This window comes from Antrostomus carolinensis, unplaced genomic scaffold (genome assembly GCF_000700745.2).
Source record: "Antrostomus carolinensis isolate BGI_N321 unplaced genomic scaffold, ASM70074v2 scaffold20896, whole genome shotgun sequence".
Lineage (NCBI taxonomy): Eukaryota > Metazoa > Chordata > Aves > Caprimulgiformes > Caprimulgidae > Antrostomus > Antrostomus carolinensis.
This window is the reverse complement of record NW_010322763.1, coordinates 9,554-31,290: the sequence shown is the minus strand read 5'-3', so window position 1 is coordinate 31,290 and position 21,737 is coordinate 9,554. Positions and strand designations below refer to the sequence as shown.

Here is a 21,737-nt window from a genome sequence, read left to right as displayed (position 1 = left end):
ACCAATATTTTAAACAATTCCTACAGAGCCAGCAGATGAGGAATTAATTTAATGTTAAAGAAGGAGGTAGTTATGTATTACACAGACTTTGCAAATGGTCAGATAAAATCATAACTGCATTTAAAGCTGTGGAAAGAGTCCAATTGTATTGTAAAATACTAGGTAGAGCTACTGCCTCTCTCTATGCTGCGTTTAAAAGCATATGCTATATATTAGTAGACATGTATGCACATATGTCTCTAAGCATTTACTATACTTTTGAACAACTTTTACTGTAGTTTACAGAGGGATGTATAAATTGCCACAAACATTACTGGCAATAAAATTATGCTATGTCTGAAAGAAACAATTGTAACTAGTTTAATTACTAAAAGTTTTCAACTCCTACACACTGCTTCCCTCTTCTGTGTCTTGTGTGGAAGTGTCAAATCACAAGAGGACAGAACTGTCAGATTTTGATGAAAAAAACTTTAAATCCTGGTCATCAAACAAATGATGAGGCTTTCAAAAATCAGAAAACCCACAGGTCTCTTCAAGGCTTATTCTGCAAGATGCTGAACAGTACTGGAGTGATTAACTCCAAAAACCAGAGAATGGAAAGCAGTTCTGCAATAAGCACCTTGAAAGGTTAGACCTTCGCGTGTTTATAATTCAGATCTGCACAGTATACGAAACTAACCTGTCCTCTTCCTTCATTAGGGACCAAACCCAGTCAAATCCTTGTTTATAGGAACAACTGCAATTAAGTCAATTGTAATGTCCTACTTGCAAATTCAGACTACTAAGCATCGCTCTCCAGTCTTATGTGTCATTTAAAATGTTAGAAAACTTAGACTCCTTAAGAACTTTAAACTCAAACTCTTCTTTAAAGTAAAACATGTTCTTGTATGTTTTCATTTTCCTTAATACAGAATTAAATCAGCATTAAATGTTAGGACAGCAGTAAGGGGTTGCTTCCCCCCCCCCATTTGATGTATTAAGTCCTGCAAAATACTTATTCAAGTATTTATTTAAGAAATATTAAAGCTGATAAAATCATATGCATTGCTGGACTATTAAGCACACTTGCATTTACAGACTGAGCCAAAATAGCATGCGTGAACATTTTTGTAACTTTTTTTGCTTTAAACAAGAAAATATTTTCCACATGCTTCTAAAAATGTAAATATCTAGTTAAACATCTCATTTCAAAGATAATTCAGGTATTTGTGTATTATTAACCTTGACATTTAGATGAAGGTCACATCCATGTTTCCAAGATGATTTTTCTTGTAACAAGCAAAGTTTACACCTCTCTTGATGCCTTGAGTCTACCAGGGAAGAGAGCACTGTATAGTATATAGAATGAAAAGAACCGTAGCAGCCAGAAGAAATGTAAGTTTATAGTAGAAAACCAATACCCCAGATCAGACTCCTAAGCCTCTTACAATGTCTTCTGCTCACTATTCTGTCATATATGCAAACCTGTGACTTATGTTCTACCATTTTTAGACCTCTTTCCTGATAAACGTTTACTTGGTTCCCTATATATCCTATATTCAGTGGATTTAATTATAAATACATTGTCAAGTTATAAAGTTAAAAAGTTAGCTATGCTATGAAAAGATATCTTACGAACCAAAGTTAAGTATCAGACCTCAAAAAATGTGTCTGAGTAGAAGTCAAAGGACTACAACATAATGAAGAAAAAATATACATAGAAATGCTACATGTGGAATACACATATATATTTGATAAAGGCAGTAGCCAGAAAAAGAAAAAAGTCTACTCACAGGAAGAGACTATTTCAGCTCCTCCAAATTCAGAGGAGGAGGGTAACATTTCTCATTAATTACTGCTTTAGCAGTATCCAAAGTACCATCTGTACTGTGAATGCTGCTAGCCTAATACGAATCATAACAGCTATGAAAAGCTAGAAGAACTCTATTTCCCATACTCTGTCTTCCTTAGATCAAAAGGAAAAACATTCTTCACTTAATACTTACAGGACCAATTTTGCCCTCGTTTATCCTGGTAAAAGTCCAAAATAATTAGACTGAGGTATAATGATTAAAATGTTTCACTGTGGTTCCCCCTCACTCCCCGCATTACACTCCTTTGTTTTATAAGATTTCTTAATATGTATCGAGACTATCTAATTTTAAGCAATTAAAATGCTAGCTTGCATCACTTAACAGTAAAAGGAGACAGCAAAGGAAAGTAATTATCACATAGTTCAGTCTTCAATAATTGTATTTCTGCACTTAAATGTCTTTTTATAGTAACTTTTTAAAATATCCAATTTAACGAGAAAGCATTTTAAAACAAGTATATCCTCCAAAAAGGACAGTCACCTTCTTATCAAACTGCACTGACCCTTTGTTCCTTCCCCATCGCTTCCCTTCCCTCCACTGACAAATGTCATGTAAGTGCTGACAGTAGAATTTTTACAGATTCTACCCAGAAGACCAAGGAAGGGATATAACTTACACATTTTCCCCATCAATATCAGGTAAAATCAAGCTATTGCTTAATTTTCACTGAGTAACAGCACTTTCATATTATTTACCTAATACTGTGATTAATTATTACATTTGTCATTGTCATGGCATAAAAAACCAAACCAGCCTGGTTCTACTCCCAGCAAGATTCTTCTGTGGCAGTTCTTAAAAGGCTGACACTTTTCTTCAGGAAAAATTCTTTAACAGGTGGAGTTTCGCATGGGCAAGTAAGTAGCCACTGCTACTCTGGACCTCTCCTGCAAACAGCTTCTCTCAAATCCTGGGTGTGGTATTACCTGAATACTGTTCATTAAAGAAGCAATTAAAATATCTAAGTCAGAGAATCCTAAGGAATCTATAATGTAGGAAGACATATCTTTAAAAATCCTCCTATAAAATGTTAGTTCCGACTCATTAATAGTTCCCCTTAATACCTTAACCTGTCATCAGGCTGATTTCAGCTTAAAAACTATGCTTTGCCAATAAAAATAAATACATTTTAATTGCTTAGGTTTGTTTCTCTCATATTGAATGGATTCTGCCATGGCATCCTTGAGGTTTATGTTGAGCTTTTTTGAAGTGGTTGAAAGCTCGGTTAGTTCAATCATTCACTGAACTGTATTACTCAGCTCCAAGAGGGTAAGAGGTATTGCTGAAAAATTCTAAATATAGTATCCAGTCTTGTGATTTAAGTGAAGTAATGGACATTTTGAGTCTTAACACCTCTCAGTACGTTATGCTGATTTTGAGATTGGCTGTATTTTCTGTCAGTGAGACAAGAAACACTTTGATGGCATGTCCAGGGCACCATGTTGTTTCTGGAAGGTCAGTAACAGCACTCACTCTGATGGACCAATGGAGCACACACACACTCAGGCATTCACAGCTCACCTTCCTCAAGTGTTCATAAATTCAAGGAAAATATACTTGAAAATTTTCTGTGGCAGTCTGTAGCCTCCAGTTAAAAACAGCACAAAACCCAACACCTCTCAAAGCGCAGCCTCCTCACCAGAACAACAGAGCTGAGGTGACAGTGAAGAGGTGAATGTTCATGCAACAAACGAATGCTAGCTGAGCAAACACCCAGCAACACCCTTGTATAACCCTCCTTTAATAACAAAATGGGAAGCTTGGGGGTGAAAGTTCAAACCAACCTTGCTCGGCAACATTTCTACATGACTCAAAGTCCTATAACCTTGGTCATTCAAGCTGATAAACAGACACACTTTTTGCCTGTTGCAGAAGTCACCCTTTCTGCTACAGCTCATTGGACCTACCATGATGATGTATCACAACTGCTTGACTTCAGCCTCAAGTTGGGCAGGGGACCTATAGACCACTAGAGAATGGCTCCTATGGTAAATAAGCAGAACTTGAGCCGTCTTGCTTCACACTGCATGCTCGGAGAAGCTGAGCAACCAGGGCCCATAACCACCTAACTGCTTGTGCTCAAGCTTCAACAAACCTTCACAGACATACTTCAGGCAGAGCACACAAAGGTCCTGTGAACATGGCTGAAAATGTGGATGAAAAAACCTGAAATACTTCTGACAAGAAACACATTAATCTTGCATACATTTCAGAGATGTGAAACAATGCATCAACCAGATTTCAATATCTTTTATAGGATTCCAAAGGCCTGGGAAGGAAGTCAACAACTGCACTTAAAAGAAATGATAGGTTAGAGCTCTTAAAGATCTGCCTTAAACCTAATATGCAAAGCCATTTCTTTCAAATTCATTGCAGAGAATGGATTTAAAACTTTGCCCTTTTTTATTGTAGACACACAGCTTATCTAGTGTTTGCAACTACTGCAGTAAGAGCATAAGAGAAAGAGAGAAAAATTTTAAAACTGAAATGAAGCAGCATGTTGCTACTGCCATGAGAAAAAACACACAAGACTGGCTGTTTGAAAATGGAAAATAATGCACTCATAAAACTCAGATTTTAATTACATATTGGATTTCAGCACATGGACAAAATCATCTTAGAGAAAGTATAAGCTGACTGAATTCTGTCAACTTTTTATTGATTTAATCAATATTTTGGTAGAATTTGCATAACTTTCAGTCATTAAGTCAAATTATGAAGAAAATTAGGAAATTTTATCACCATTAAGCTTGGCTTACCCACAATTAATGTGACCTACCACATTCCCAAACACATGATTCTATTCTACTTAGCAACAGAGAGGTTTCTCAGAAGAAGCCTAATAAATGCCACAGTTTTTGTTTTTTTTTTTTTAGCTTCAAAATGCTCCCTCCAGTCAGGCACATTCTTAACATCAGTAGAACCATTCTGTTTCAGATCCCTATCTAGAAAAGAAGAAAGTGAATTATATGAGCCTAATTTATTTTTTTAATTTTGGTCACGTGAACCTATAGGTACAACAGCTCCATATTTGGGACAGACAAGCCCTGACCTAAATATCTGAAATTCAGTGCTGAACACACTAACTTGGAGTAGGAAGGTGGGGAAAAAAAAATGCAATTTGTTAATGATCAAAGCTGAAACCTTTTCTTAACTTGCAAAATAGTACCATATACTCTTTCATATAAAGAGAAAAGTTTTTTCACTAGCAGGCCATATCATTCCCAAATTAATTACTGAATTGGCTCCAATTAAAAGGTCACCACGATCCTTGATAGGCTTAAAACTCCTAAAATACACATGTCTAAAAACATATCTAATATACACATGGTTACATGCATTTGCTTGCATGTGTGTAAGCAGGACAGGGGGATAAAAAGCCTCTGAAGCAAAGTCAGCAAGTACAGCTTCAATATAGGTCAATTCAAGATAGATAAAACAGACTGCTTATGAGGGTGGTACAGGAACGACAGCAGGCAGTGGAGAATGTTTAAGTTTGTGCTAAGAAGTGCACACACTGATTCCCTTTTGGGAAAGCAGCTGACAAGAATCTTCAAGCTTACATATTTTGCTAACCCCCATAAAGGAGGAGAGAAGAAAATGTGACATGGTATAGAAAGCAGCAACCATTTTGGAAAGTGTATGCTTGCCCTTGCTTTGTTCTCATCCTCTGCTTAAAGCTCTAGGTGACTACTGCCATCTTTGTAAATAGCAAAATTCTCCTATTTCATAGAATCATAGAATGGTTTGGGTTGGAAGGGACCTTAAAGATCATCCAGTTCCAACCCCCCTGCCATCAGCAGGGACACCTTCCACTAGACCAGGTTGCTCAAAGCCTCATCCAGCCTGGCCTTAAACACGGCCAGGGAGGGGGCAGTCACAACTTCCTTGGGCAACAATTTCAATCAGGATTAACTAGGTGGGGGGAATCAGAGTTTGACAAGATAACATTTTATAACCTGATAATGACCCTCTCATGTATCTAGGCTAATACAGTTAACCTAACAACTAGGAAGTTCCAGATAGAGATAACTGTGTCTTTGTATTTTCACCATTTGAAACCACGTTATAAAGTAATGATAAAAGCTAAAATGTATTACATCAGAAACATACTGTACATGAGAGTATGCTGCAGCTCCTTCATTTTCAGAGTGACATCTGAAAATAGGAAGATACAACCTAGACATCACAAACCATCAACCATCAGTTTGACTGAATTAACAGTTGTTTGAAGAACAGGGAACACTTGGAGTCTAAAAGTCTTCATGTGAAGGGGCAAGGGAAGCATACCTGCACATGACCCTTCTCTTTCCTAAAAAAGCCTTTTTTCTATGACAGTTTCTGAAAGGCAGAGAAAGCAAACTGGGAAACAACTAAAGATGGAAAAAGTTTTTCTTGGTTTTAGGAAGACTCTTTAGACCAGTTTTAAAAGAGTTTAAGAAATAGCTAGAACTAGTTAAATCCACTTTTTCATCCTAACAATTTAGGGTTTTTTCCTAAGAACTAGAGAAACATTTATTTTGCAAAGCAAGCAGCAGTTACGCCAACTGATTCTAGATACAAACTGTTATTGGCACTTTGAGTGGACATAAGACTAAAGGACCTGATTTTCTTTTATGCTTAAGCAGGGTGTTTGATCTTTAATGCAGAGAACTACCAAGGCTGCAGAAGAAAGAAAAATGTTGACTTCAACACATCATAATCAACCTATGTGAGAGTATAAGATGTTCTTTAGTTAAATAATTCACAGGAGAAGAGGCTACTTGAATTATTATTTGTTATTTAAATACGTGAATTAAATCTATGAAGTAAACCTTGGCTAAAATGATAACTATTAAAAAATTCTCAGATTATCATCTTTAGCTCTTCACTGTAGCTTCCTATCCTGTAATCTAAACCAATGTGTTAGTCCTCTTTGAAAAGGATCAGTTTGGAGAAACCATGTAAACTTAAATCCTGAACAAGAGCACCTATGCTAATGATTAATACTCTTTAAAAAAACATGCATTGACTTTGCACTTTTAGATGATTCAGTAAGTGCTCTCACGACAATGTGGTCCTGAAGTCCTACTCAGACAAAAGAAAATGCAGCTTCTCAACATCCCATACTTCAAGTCCCACCACATTCAGATGTGGGAGACAAAGCAAAACATTTTGCAGGATTAGGACAGATAGCAAGGAAGTGAATTATCTCTCAGGTAGCAAAGTCTCCAGAACTACAGAGCTCCAATACCTAGAACTGTACCCAGAAGCAATTGTGAAATCTGTTTGACATTCGTGTTATTACTGCTCTTATTACTTCCAGTCTTGGCTACTAGAAAAAGTTGCAGCTGTATCAGCAAACATGATTACAGTCTTGCCTGTTTGGCAGTCTTCAACTACACTGCTTTATGCAACCTTGCATCAAGAAACAATTAAATATCGCAAACTAAATACGCAGTAATAATCAAGGTTCATGTTTTCTGCCAAAAAAAGGAATGGGGTCCCACCCAAGCCCAGTCTTCAAATACTCAGAATTTATTATACACATACACAGAGCTACCTCAGGAGGTAAGCACACCAGAAAAAGGGCTTAGTTTTGTCTTAGGATGTATGTATATAATAAAAGATTTTATGGGTACGAACAGGACCCACAAGAAGTCATGGAATTTCATCCTCCTGCACAGGACTGACATCACTTACATAATTCCTGAGGAATGTTTGTCTAATTGTTTTTAACTAGCCCCATTCCTCCAAATGATGGCAAACTAACAGGCTTCCCAGACAGCCCTGTTCAGTACTAAAGTACCTTTATTTAACTCACAATGTTTAATCTATGTGATTCTAATCACAATTTCAGCACATAAATTCTTGCCATGTGCACTGAGCATGTGGAGAACATACTAAAGTTTGTGGGCAACTTCCACCTGTCTAAAAGCAAATGTCCACTGCATGACCGAGCAGTTTATCCAGGACAGGCAGCGAGGAGGGTGCCTTCAGTTCAACAGAGGAAATGGGTGTGTGGCAGTATGGAAAGTTCTAAATTTTGCCACTGCTGATGACTGATAATAGACAAATAAGGCCATGGTTAGCCTAAGAGATAGGCACAGTGCCTATTCTGCTCATGAATGAAAATGTGGCCCCAGACATTTATTTCTGTATAAAATGTGTGTTAAAGTTGTTTTAGAGAACATCCAGTTCTTGTAAATGTTATGGGAAAATGACATTTACAACTAACCAGTCTCCTCTGAGTAACATGATGTGTTATTGTTGGCTGAGTGCCATCTTCTGTCATACCAAAAATATTAACTAATTGAAGTTTTAAAAAGTTTGTATTAATTGGATCCTTGCACAATTATGCCCAGTTCTCATCAAGACAGCAGCACTAGCACTGCCCCAGGTAATCCAGAAACCAGAAAAACTCCTGTTTTCCCAACTGCCCCCTAGAAAAAGTACCATAAAACAGAAGTCCACCTTGAACCTACACACTACTATGTTGTATACAGAATAATAAAAAAACAACCCACAAGAAAACTATAGACAGGATTTATCTATTTAAATTGCTTAAAAAAACCTCCTATTGTCCTCTTAATCTAAAACAAGTAGCATCATTAAACTGAAAAGAGTAAAAAGGTCACTTAAGGGTTACAAACTTATACAGAGCTGAAGCAACTGACTCATTCAGGGAATCAGAACATCTGCAAAGTCCTTAGTCCTTTGAAGGATGCAGATTAAATAGCCAAGACAAAAACACAGCCTTCCAGCTATTACACTGCCATCAACAGTAAACATAGCATGGCAGTGCTAACTAAGTAGTATTTGCCTCCTACAAACTAAACACACATCGCTGTGGTAATCAGTGCTAGGAGCAGCCTGAATAGAAATTTCCAGAACTTGGGCAAGCTGCACTCCCTTGTTTGTGCCTAATCTTCCCACAGTGTTCACCAGCTCAATTAACTCCTGCTACAATTTTTCACTTGCTAAATCCTAGCAGTAGATTGCAATGGTAACCAATAGTGGTACTGACACTGCAAATGGACAAACATATCCACCTGCCCATGGAGGGGAAAAAAAATAAAAATGGAACAACAGTGTCCTGTTTGTCTCTGTAGCAGAGTGGTTTATAATATTGGTGATTTTCAAAACAGCTCAATAACTATAGTCAAGCAGTAATGTCTAGCAGTAATACTTAAAGTATACGTTTAAACCAGAACTCAGGTTCATAAAGACACAGGATCTCTCCCATCAATTTAACTTGTTATCATGCAATATCAAATATCTAATCATCAAATGCAATCATTTCAATTATACTGTCATTTAAAAATCACAAATTACAAAAAGTAGTAGTTGTCAGTTTATTTTGCATAGTTACCGTACCCTTAAAACCTCCTTGGGTTAATATTAATTCTCAAAATAATCTGTTACAGTAAGTCAGCACTGCTTTTCCATTTTATTAAGTCTGAAGTTCAGGCACAAAATTTTACTTGTTAAAGATGGAGAAAAAACAAAAGCAGGACCTGGATTAGTAACTGAGAAGTTCTGCCTCAGTCTTGTTGCTTTGACCCCTATACCACATCTCTTGTGGTTCATCTTTCCATTTCCTTCTGAAAGCTTTCCATCTGCAAAACTGTAATTTCCTGGCTGACGTAAATTTGAAGAGTTCCAAATTCTGGTGTTGCATCTGAAATTACTTGCTTTATTCCTGACTTTACAGGCAATGTGGAGAGAGGGTGAGAGAGATGGATGGAGGGAAGAAATATGCACTATGGTAATATGAAAAAATCCCAAACTACTAACCAACAAAACCCAAGTCATATTCCTGTGAGCCGGTTAAGTTATTGATGCATTTTGATTCAGAACAGAAGAGGATTATCAGTCACGCTACATGCACAATTATATGCCAACGAAATACCAACAGTAATAGATACTGACTTCAAAGAATAACTGAAATAGCTGTTAAATCTAGAAATAGGGAAGAAGAAAGAAGAATGCAAATACATCTCATAACGGTGACACATCAGAGTCCACGTCACAATTCATTGTGCCATAGCTGAACTCTGGGACACAGAGTTTTTAAGGCTAACTTCAAGTAAAGCTCATTAATATCGCGGTCATGTCAGGTCAGGGCTCACTTACAACTGTTTTTCAGAATATGCAGACAAGAATAAAAAACAAAAACCAAAACAAAAACCTACCAACAATTTAATAGGACAGCAACTTCTTCACTCCCACCTAAAAGTCCTGCACCTCCCTGTCATAAACTCAGATGTTGCAGATGGCTACCATTACAAGATTAGAAACGAAAAGACAGAATTAATAACTATCATCTTGCACATTCGAACAGTTACTGCCACAGAAAGCATTAATACTTTTTACCCAAGACTGATGTTTTGACAGGTGATTTCCAAGAACATCTAGATATGGAAAGAATATAATTCGAGACAGAAAACTATTTTCTTAAGCTGAGGTTTCATGATAAAACAAAACTGAATTTTAGTGCTGAATTAAACTACTCCAACTAGAAGTGAATGTTAATCCAGTCTTAAATCTTAAATTAACCAACATAAATTTGTTAAAAATTTCTCATGCCATTTACTGTCACCAAATTTACACAGGATTTCATAACATTTATGAGCAGCAATATCCCTCTAACACCATGAAGAATTTTCAGCAGCTTAGTAGTTGTGAAATCATGGTCACCAACAATGTTACTGTTCCAGATTAATTAATTTTTAAAATAATATATTATCTGCATGTGTTTACTCAGCATCACAGCTAAATACATCTGGTTGTCCATTTGAAATTTTGCCCAAGTTAACCCAGAACTGGCAACAACATTCATCATATATGACTTTTATTAAGACTTGTAAAGCAAGTCAGCATTTTAAGCATCAGATAAAACAACGATTACTTTGTGGTAGTTTGTGGAGTAATAAGCAGAACTCACACTCCCCTCATTAAAAGTCTTAATTTTATAAAATAAATTTCCTTATCAGGAAATTTGCCTTACACACGGTCTCCTGCAGCTGAAACACCCTTTGTGGAGGTTTGCATTCCAGTATGAACTAATGATTTAAAATATACACATGTAAATAATATACTGGAAAACAAATTTTAAAATAAGTGTTCATATTCTGTTGGGAAGTGCTGACTGATTCAGATAAAGCCAACAGATTACACAACAGCTATGGTATGTTGTTGCTGCTGTAATTTCAAAGGCTTTGGACTTTATGACAAGGGGGGAAAAGAAGCATCAATAAAGATAATAGAGCCATAAAAGTAGCTATAATGTACATCTTCATAAAAACTGCACATCAATAGTAGGATTGTAGGCGGGGGGGGGGGAAGAAGAAAAGAAAATATCATAGCCACCCCAAGATCAGAAACCCATTTTAACAAACCCAGATTTTGTTTGGGTGGCACAGACAGACTGTCTTTCTCCCAAAAATAAATATTTAACTGCACTAGTGTCAAAAATTGCAACAACTTGTAAGATTTACCAGAAATGACAAGCATGTTTCTTCTCTTATTAAAGGCCAGGCCATGCCTTACTGCTAACTGGGAAGAATGCCTCAGACGAAGAGGCATGACTTCATCTACATTTAAAAGCTTTCAGCTTAGTGTTTTTATTTGTATTGTACCGGGGGGAAATTTAAGCACATGTCCAAAAACTTTAGAAGCAAGTCTCTCTCATGTTATAACCTGTAGAAGCTCTAGTAAGCCTTGTCTTTTACCTGGGGAAGGGTGAAGAACATATGAGTTAGATAAAAATAGGTAACTTATTAAAAAAAAAAAAAAAGTCAGACATTCATAATCTCAGTCATTTCTACAGAATAATCTGATAAAAATCAATATATTGATAAGGCCTATATTAAAGTATCCTCTATATTTTGGTGGAAGTAATGATAGAAGTGCAGCTTTACCAACCAACACCTATTACAATTGCATCCTTAAAGAATGCAGCCTTTTCTAAAGTTATTATTACAAGATGGTTTAAAGAAAAGAAAAAACATTATTTTTATTCTCATTATTCTAAAAACAATGATTAATTCTAATACAAACTCAAAAAATTAAAAAATAAGGGTCTTGCAATCTCAGTCTCCCATGCTTTCTTTAGTTTTCCTGAAACTCAAGAGGAAAAGCAGCCCTCTTAGAATCCTGCAAAAACAAATTAAACAGTGTTGATGTAATACAGGTCCCCCATGAAAACGGAAAACCCCACTTAAGGACAAAATAGTATCACATGACACCAAGACAACAATAAACTGTTTTGGGAGTCCCCACATCTTGTAGGGAACACATTGTCATGATGTTGCTAAGTATAAGGTAGTATAGATGAAGCTATGTGCACTTGAAAAAGAACTGGAAAGCATGACAACATGATTGAATGCATGGTATTAACACCAAGAAGCTACAGTGTGTGTACTAAGGAAAGTGATTACAATGAACAAACACAATTTCTTTAAGAAAATAGAAAAAAGCAGGCAATTGGTGTCGGAAACAAGATAGTAAGCAACAATAAAGCAGTCATTTAAAACAGAAGCTCTGAAAAAAAAAAAAAGTAATAAGACACTGCCCTGACTCTGTGTAACCACCTCACTTTCATGTTCATAAAAACAATTTCCAATGCCTGTTTTTGCTGGCCTGCTTTCAGAAAGGGTTCTTGGAGTCCTATGAAATCAACTGCTTGGAATTATCTGTGAAAGCTTTACCTAAATGATATAAGTACCTTTGTCTAATATGAAATTACATGATCATGAAATTCAACTGGAAATGAAAACTGTAAAAAAAATTTACTGGATAGGGAGAAGCTCTGAGTTTTTTAATTATTTTTTTTAAGCTAACTTTTTTTGACCTTTGCACATTTTTGGTAACGTTGCCCTCTCAAATACTCTGAATACTTTTCTTTAGGAAGAGAGTATTATCAACTAAGTTAACACAAAGTATTTTTAATCTGACACAAAAGTATGCAAATATCACAAAGTGCTATTATCAATTACAGCACTTCTTCAATTAAACATGGGGTGTGCCTTAATTCAAATGATATACATAACCAAGCTCTGACCTGCAGAAGTCAGGTTCCCCAAAAAAAGCTGACCAAAACCAAGTGATGAATTTAAAAAAAACCAAACAAGCAAAGAAACCCCAAACCAAAACACACCACCACCACCACAAAACAAAAACCCCAAACGTTTTGAGGTTCTCTTCCAGTCCTAAATGCATGTGTGCAGACACAGTTGCTGTGATCTCCTGAACCATGAAACAGGAATTCAGCAGCCAAGGAAAAATTCTTCTGCAAATATTAACAGACTCCCAGCTGACTCTTACAATATCAATCTCAACTCTGTCCAAGAAATCATTATCTATTCAGCACTGTTAAGGGCTTTTTCTGTACAGGAATACATTAATATATCTGTAGAGGAATACATGAATAAGCATGTAGTTATCAAAAACAAGTGTAAAAACTTCCTTATCTATACAATATAAAAAACCCATCATGCTTAACACATCCCCTTTTTCTTCTTAGGAACACATAAATCCTTTAACCCACAGATTCTGCAATATGCTCTGTAACATAACTTCAATGGACTGATTTTATAGAAGTATCTTTTCAAACAGAAATAGATCTCAGGGGTTAGAAATATTTGCTAGTATTTCTGTTTGAATCTTAAAACTGCATTTTATCTTTTGAATGAAGGAAACACTTCTAAATATCCTGAAGTCTTTTGGCATGACCAAAGAAACATAATCTCTTGACAATCCTTCTCGGTTTATACACCGATCCAGGTCAGATACGAATAATTCAGGCACTTTCGTTCAAATAACCCCTGCAACACAGACTTGATTAGAGATTGGGTCAGACTACCTCACTCAGGCACTCAGTCTGGGCTGGAACCTCGAGGGCTTTGCTGAAGCAAGTCTTAAGCATTCCAGATAGCTTGAGAAATGAAGCTATAGAAGAAAAAAAAAACAAGGAAAAGACGACAAAGAAATATAAATTGTACATAGATTGATGCTCACTGGAAGAACTGCTGGGATTATTCACTCAAACATTTGTCAACTGATTTTATTTATTATTTATGCACAATTATCTTATTTGCATCATAAAAAAATTATACAGCATCCCTATGACAATTACAATTGTTGGTTACTACTTGGTCTAAGAGTTTTCTTTAGAAAGAAAGTTTAAGGGGCATCAGTTACTGGAGCATTACAGTTTCATTTGTCAAGAGAAATATCAACTAGTTAATACTGAAGTGTGGGGTAAAACACTGATTAATTTAGGTATTAATCACCTCAGCTAAATCTGCCTTACAAAAATAAATTATAGTAAAGCAAGCTAAAATAAATCAAATGTTAATAAGCTCAAGTTTGGTTTAATACTATTAATGTAAGATGTCTTAACTTCAGGCACACACAAAAACTGAGTTCATTCCAAATTAAATTGCTCGTTATGCTTCTGTTATGGTTTTATATCTATGGCAACAGTAAATCATCAATTGAACTTCACTACTAAAGCATTTAGAGACAAGGGTGGGGAGGGAATAGAGATTTTTACACTAAAAAGAACTCGAACTGAAATTAGCACTGAGAAGTGGACAAAAGTTTATACACCAACAGCAGAGTAAGAAGCTGCCTTTGAAGATGGTGCAGTCTTCTCCCCATTTATTTGTGCTGCCAACCAGCAGTGTCCCTTCAAGCTCATTTCAGGAACCTCTCCCTCTCCACTTTCACCTTTTCATGTCTGTTTTCTCCATTATGATAATAGACTGTTGCAAAGAATTTGGGGCTGCTTTAAGTCTTTGCTGTTAACTCTATTGCTACTTCCCATTCTGTCAGTTTTTCATATAAAGCATCTGATTACATTCAAGATAGTGCAACTTATGCACTAAAATAAAAACAGAAGGTGGTGTAAGAAATGTCATAGGCAGACTTCTATACAATATCACCATTAATCACACAAGTCTGATGGACAGTTGTAGAATGGCAAGGACTTATTCTCACCGTGCAGGAAAACTACAATGCTGCCAAAGAGGATGTCGCTGAGGCAGTGTATTAAATGCCCAGAAATGCATGCCTCCAGTCAGTCAGCAGCTAATAAAAAGCTGTGCAAAGGAGGCTGATAGCTAAGCTCGTCCTGAACTAAAAGGAGGGCTGCAACAGGAACTCGTCAGTGGGAAACTGTAAAGACTTACCACTTGGACAAGGGCATCACAATAGTGACTGGAGACAAATGTGGATCTTATGTTTCAGCAGCAACTTCTAGAGAGTCATTGTCATAATTCAAAAGGGGTTGGGGTAAACTAAAAAAAACAAAGGGGCCTCAGCTAATAAGTGCTGAAGCAGTCATTTTGTGCAAATAAGTAGAGTCCTGATATGCAATTCATTTCCCTCACATAATCTACACAACTAGATATACACCATACATATGAACGACAAGGAAACATCCAAATTCTAATACTTTATTTCTTCAATCTAGGCTTTTCAGACTTTTCTTTAATATCAGAATATGGTTATAGGCTGGCTGCGGGAAAAATTTAATTGAAAGGAGGCAAATGTGCTGGCCAAACCTAATCATATCTCAGACCAACTCCACAAACATCTTGACAAAGAAAAGTCTACAAAAGAACCTAATTATTTGAGGTATTTGGAGGCTTCTTAGGATCTTACATAAACAAATGCTAATCCTTACTCAAGTCTCTACAACATTAAGTATGTTGCGTCTCTGTAAAGACTGAGTACTAATATAAACTTGTAAAACTAATTTCAGAAAACCATTACAAAAAACCTTCAAGAATCATGTAACAGCAGGGTTGCACTTAGGTATATCTGCAAGTTTTTGGATATAAGACTGAATTCAAGGCTAATGGACAGCAAGACATTTGGGCTTTCTCACATTCAAAAGGCACAACACGTGTGTGTGTGTCTGTGTGTCTGTGTGTGCACACACTTAGACATGGACATTAGGCAGCCTGACTAACTGCCTAGTATAGTCTGGCTACATTTCCTTCACATACTTTAACATCTACATGGTTGATGAATTCTACCTGCTCGAGGGCTGCACTGATTTAATTTCTCAACCACTATGATAATCACATTTCTTAAAAAAAAAAAATCAACAAAACCCAAACCTGCCTGCACGTAGCTAGCCTCAGCAAACAGCCAAGATCAGTGTTGTTCCAGTGCAGAACAGCAAAAAGTTGTGTCGCACTGACATCTGCCAAAAGCTGAAAACGTAATCAAAGATGCATAATTACTGAAGTTGCTAAGTCTAAATTATCATATTGAAGTGTCCATTACAAAAGAACTTCTGAGTAGAAAGTAAGGCCGGTGGGTCCCCTGACAGTAAAAGAAGAGATCTGCTTGTAGTTACAAGTGGATGTTCAGACACATCTGTCACAGATGTCGTGGTATTTCAGGTGTGTTTTTTAAATGCCCATTAAAATGTCTACAAAATACATATTATTTCCTCCCACAGATTGAAAAAGCTTCTTGAACAAGAAACAGCGTATCAGGCAAAGAAAGAGAAGGAAAACAACAAGAAAATAGCTAAATTGAAAGAAGAACTGACTAAACTGAAATCCTTTGCTTTAATGGTGGTGGATGAACAGCAAAGACTCACTGAGCAGTTGAACCAACAAAGTGAAAAAATTCAAGAGTTAACCACTTCTAAGGAACAAGCACATGAGAAGCTGGCTTTTGCTGAAGCAAAAGTTCAAGAAGAAGAACAGAGAGCTAGCAGGCTGGAGGCTGAACTTCAAGCCCAAAGCAGTAAGGTTTCCCAACAGCAAGAAGCAATGATGGCCAAACTAACCAATGAAGACAGTCAGAATCGTCAACTCCGGTTAAAATTAACCACTCTCAGCCGACAAATTGATGAGCTTGAAGAGACCAATAAATCTTTAAGAAAAGCAGAAGAAGAATTGCAAGACCTAAGGGATAAGATAAATAAGGGAGAATGTGGAAACTCCACGCTTATGACTGAAGTAGAAGAACTACGGAAACGACTACTGGAGATGGAAGGAAAAGATGAAGAACTCATAAAAATGGAAGATCAGTGCAGAGAACTTAATAGAAAGTTAGAAAAAGAAGCATCACAGAGCAAGAACCTTAAAGGGGAAATTGACAAACTCAACAAAAGAATTATGGAGCTGGAGAAACTAGAAGATGCTTTCAACAAGAGCAAACAGGAATGCTACTCCCTGAAATGCAACCTAGAAAGAGAAAAAATGTTAACAAAGCAGTTGTCCCATGAGCTGGATGGCTTAAAAGCTAGAATTGGTGAGCTTGAAGCAATTGAAAGTAAGTTAGAAAAAACAGAGTTTACACTTAAAGAAGATTTGACAAAGCTGAAGAGTCTAACAGTGATGCTTGTGGATGAAAGAAAAACTATGGGTGAAAAAATAAAGCAAACAGAAGAAAAGCTGCAAGCTGCAACTTCTCAGCTTCAGGTGGAACAAAATAAAGTGATGTCCGTTACAGAAAAACTAATTGAGGAAAGCAAAAAGGCACTGAAATCAAAATCTGACGCAGAGGAAAAAGTGTCCAGTGTTACAAAAGAAAGAGATGAACTGAAAAACAAACTCAAAGCAGAAGAGGAAAAAGGAATTGATCTTGTTTCCAAAGTGAATATTCTGAGAAAAAGACTTCAGTCACTAGAAGCTGTTGAAAAAGAGTTTCTTAAAAATAAACTTAAGGAGGGTACTAAATCAAGCACCTCCTTGCAGCAGGAGAATAACAAAATCAAAGAGCTTTCTCAAGAAGTTGAGACACTTAAGCAGAAGCTGAAAGAAATGAAGGCTATAGAAGATGATCTTATGAAAACTGAAGATGAATTTGAGTCCCTAGAACGAAGATATGTCAATGAACGGGACAGAGCCAAGCTCCTATCAGAGGAGCTGGAGGCTGTGAAAATGGAAGTGGCTAGGTATAAACTAACCGAAAAGGCAGAGTCCAATCAAGAGCAGCGTCTTTTTAAGAAACTCAAAGAAGAGGAAGCTAAATCAAGTCATCTTTCCAGAGAAGTAGATGCACTGAAAGAGAAAATTCATGAATACATGGCAACGGAAGATTTAATTTGTCACCTCCGAGGTGATCATACAGTCTTACAGAAGAAACTCCTGCAGCAAGAAAACAAGAACAGGGAGTTGGCAAGAGAAATGGAAAGCCTCACGAAAGAACTGGAGAGGTACAGACGCTTCAGCAAGAACTTCAGGCCCAGTCTCAATGGAAGGAGAATTTCTGATTTGCAAGTTTTTTCTAAAGAAGTCCAGACGGATCCAGCAGACAATGAACCACCCGATTACAAAACCCTCATGCCTTTAGAGCGAACAGTCATAAATGGGCAGCTGTATGAAGACAGTGATAATGACGAGGAACAAACAGTGTCTTGTAAAAGCAACTCATCCATTGCAAATGCTGTGAACAAGAAATTATGGATTCCCTGGATGAAGTCCAAAGAGAGCCATCCTCAAAATGGAAAGATTAACACAAAGCAAAATGGAAACTGTGCACAGACTGGAGACCTAGTGCTAAGCCATACACCTGGCCAACCTCTTCACATAAAAGTAACTCCAGACCATGGACAGAATACAGCAACACTTGAAATAACTAGTCCTACCACTGAAAGTCCTCACTCCTACACAAGCACAGCAGTTATACCCAACTGTGGTACTCCAAAGCAAAGAATAACCATTATTCAAAATGCCTCCTTAACACCTGTAAAATCAAAAGCAGCAGAGGGTTACATGAGCTCAGAGCAAGTAATTTCACCTATTACTATGGCTACTTTTTCAAGATCTCAAACTCCTGAATCATGTGGTTCTTTAACTCCTGAAAGAACAATGTCCCCTTTGGTTTTACCAGGCTCAAGTTCTCAGGAACACACACTCTCCTCAGAGCCTTTGGAAATGGGAGCCAAGCACACCGTTTTTAGAGTATCCCCAGACAGGCAGTCGTCATGGCAGTTTCAGAGATCTAACAGTACGGGATCAAGTGTAATAACTACTGAGGATAACAAAATCCACATCCATTTAGGAAGCCCTTATGTCCAAGCTCTCACCAATTCCAAGCCCATCAGCCCTTGTAACCTGGTGCAAGACAACAGAACTACAGCACTAGCTAATGGCCTACCCAGTAAGCCCACCAATAAAATCACCAGCAGTATTACTATCACACCAACAGCCACTCCTCTCCCACGGCAATCACAAATTACAGTAAGTAATGTCTATAACTGACCCCCATCCATGCTGACACCCTTACCAGCAACCCATCCTGTTTTTCATCCCAGCAAGAATTATTTGGAACAGCCCCTTTACTTTGGGAGAGATCTGTGCATGAACTATACAACAGCATATGGAACTAACGTTAAGTTTTGCCTGCTTAGTGTTATCAAGTGTGCACTTACTGTATATCTTCTCATTGAAATACAGTTATGTAAAATATTTAGTCTTGCACTTGTATAAATGCATCTTTATGTATTTCCATTTTCAAAATAACTCACATTACTTTTGACTGCAATTTGCCTTGGTAAAATATTTTAACATTACAAAAACAGTAAATAATTGATTATTTTTATCATTGCTTGCAGAATATTTTTGTTCGTTATGTGTGTGCTGTGGTTTTTTGCATGTATGGTAGAATTTGAATTAAGCCATAATATTGCCTGCTAACTTCAGATAAGACTTGATTCATTATCTTCCCTGCTATTTCCCAACTCCTTCTAGCCCTCTCATTTCAGATAATTATCAGTACATCACACACAAACACTCAAAATAATTATGTCTTGCATTTCATTACAAATTTATGATGCATACATGATATGTTCCAGAGTACAACCATCACTTTCCCTCCCCATCTTTTTTTTTTACACTGTTTAAAGCTCTTTTTAAATCTTCTTGTAAACCTTTCTTGTAAGTCAACTCAGTTCAGAAGCTTGTATCACAAAAATATTCCCCCCAAACAAGGCAAGCGTTTTTTCCAACACAACAGAAAAACTGCTATCATTTAGGTAAATAAACAGCAACACTTACATTCCCAAAGGATAACTCAGAAGAATGGATTCACACATACTATCCAAATTCCATCTAAGTGCCTAGCCATCAGTTCAAGATACAATATACATCACACAGGGTACACTGAAGAAGAATCAAGATTAGTAAACTAAGGCACACCTTCATGTTTTTACATATAATAGGCAGAAAAAAAAAATTGACAGAATAATTAAGAAGTAGTACTAGATCAACTCTCCAAACATGTATGCTCCTAGAACTGTGGTAAACAGGAGTACCATACAGAAGGGATACAACAGGTTAAGGTATTTCAGTGATGGATACACTATTAGTGCCTAAGAAAAGGACAGAAACATCAGCAATTTGCCCTTCACACATGTGCCAAGCAGTCAGTCCCAACCTCCCAGAAAATATTGCTAGGAGTGGACTAACATTACATAGAATGTAAATCAGCCTAAAAGACCTGAACTGCACTTTCAAATATCTCTTTTTCAAAAGCTGTAAACTACATATAAATTGGAGTAGCTGCTTCTTAATCTAAAAAGTTAAATGCTTATGTATCTTATGCTTTTGTGGGGGGGTGAAGTTATTTTTAAAAAAATTCAATCTCCTTATCAACAAGGAAGTTTGCAAGTAAGCAGAAAGTCCCTATCCACTAAACCTGTATCTTTATTCTGTTTACATTATCTAGAGAAAAATAAAGTAATTTCTGCAGTATAACTTAGCAACTGACTCAGCAAAGGACTTTAGCACATGTGTTCACATAACAAGGGGACTTTCATTGTTTTAAGTCCTTTTGATAGACAGGAATCTAAAAGAATACAACTGTAGGTAATTGATTTGAGAAGGAATAGTTTCTATTGAAAAGCAAAGCCCACCACCAATACACATTTTTCTCAATAAAATTAACAATGGGGAAAAAAAAAATTAAACTTATATGTGACAGAAATGGACATAACAAATGCATTCCAGTTGAGCAGTGGCACTTTTAAAAGGACAAAATGTAGACCTATGCAAGCCTAGCTTAATGTCTTGCTGATACAACATCTCCTGAAGTTGCTGGGCTTCGTAAGAGGTCCTTCCCACTTGCTTCGTCTCAGTTTACCTCCGTTGACTGCAAAACTAAGATCTAAGATCTGGGTCAGAACAAGTACACAGTCTCATCATGCAAAGCAAACTTTGGCTTCTACCAACTTCATCAAAAGTCACTAATCAAGACAGCAGCCAGCACTCATGCGAGTCAAGATTATAGTAACTTTAGAGCGTGTTAATTATAAGAACAAGTTGCTTAACTACATTCAGGTTACACATTTTTAACCACAGGGCCCAATCAAAATTAAAAAACAGTCAATTCAAAACACGTTCTCTGCACTTCTACTGCTGATCCATACCCAAGATCTCTGCAGGGACATATTACTAACATGGTACTGAATAAATCTTTCTGAATTACACACTTGGGAGTGTACTAACGAGTCTCCTAGTCTCCCAAAATTAAAGGATTAACAGTTGTCCTCCAGAAGCACTAATATTTTCTTCAGTTGTACTTAAAAATCTTGTAGAAAAAAACATTTCATTTTATACCTGTGTTCCAAAATACACATAAATGTGTTGATTATTAACCACCTGGCCATCTATTACAACAGCTTGTAAAAGAAAAGATCAGGACATAGCAATAAGCACACTTAGTCCTTTGGATAAATCCCAAGCTATTATGAATACAAAACCTAGGTGAGAGTTCACACCACTTGCAAGTTTAACTTTTAAACAAAGAGGACAGTACTTCTGCTCCTGTCTTCATCCTTGCACTGCTGACGGTTTCACAGTAACTGTCCAATTAACAAAAGACAAAGGAAGAAGCCACTCATGACTATTAACTCCTAAATAAGAAGCACCACCA

At 36.8% G+C, this 21,737-nt stretch overlaps 1 protein-coding gene across 1 annotated transcript; it reads left to right on the top strand.

The window, feature by feature from the left end:
* The first annotated feature begins 16,312 nt into the window (after positions 1 to 16,312).
* FILIP1L (filamin A interacting protein 1 like) lies at positions 16,313 to 19,404 on the top strand. Its single transcript, XM_010170370.2, has one exon. The coding sequence runs from the start codon at positions 16,424 to 16,426 to the stop codon at positions 19,064 to 19,066; it is 2,643 nt and encodes an 880-aa protein (XP_010168672.1). The 5' UTR covers positions 16,313 to 16,423; the 3' UTR covers positions 19,067 to 19,404.
* The last annotated feature ends 2,333 nt before the right edge of the window (positions 19,405 to 21,737 follow it).

Bases quoted from the DNA above. Each gene is read 5' to 3' on its own strand.
- FILIP1L (XM_010170370.2), top strand. From the start codon at position 16,424: ATGGTGGTGGATGAACAGCAAAGACTCACTGAGCAGTTGAACCAACAA.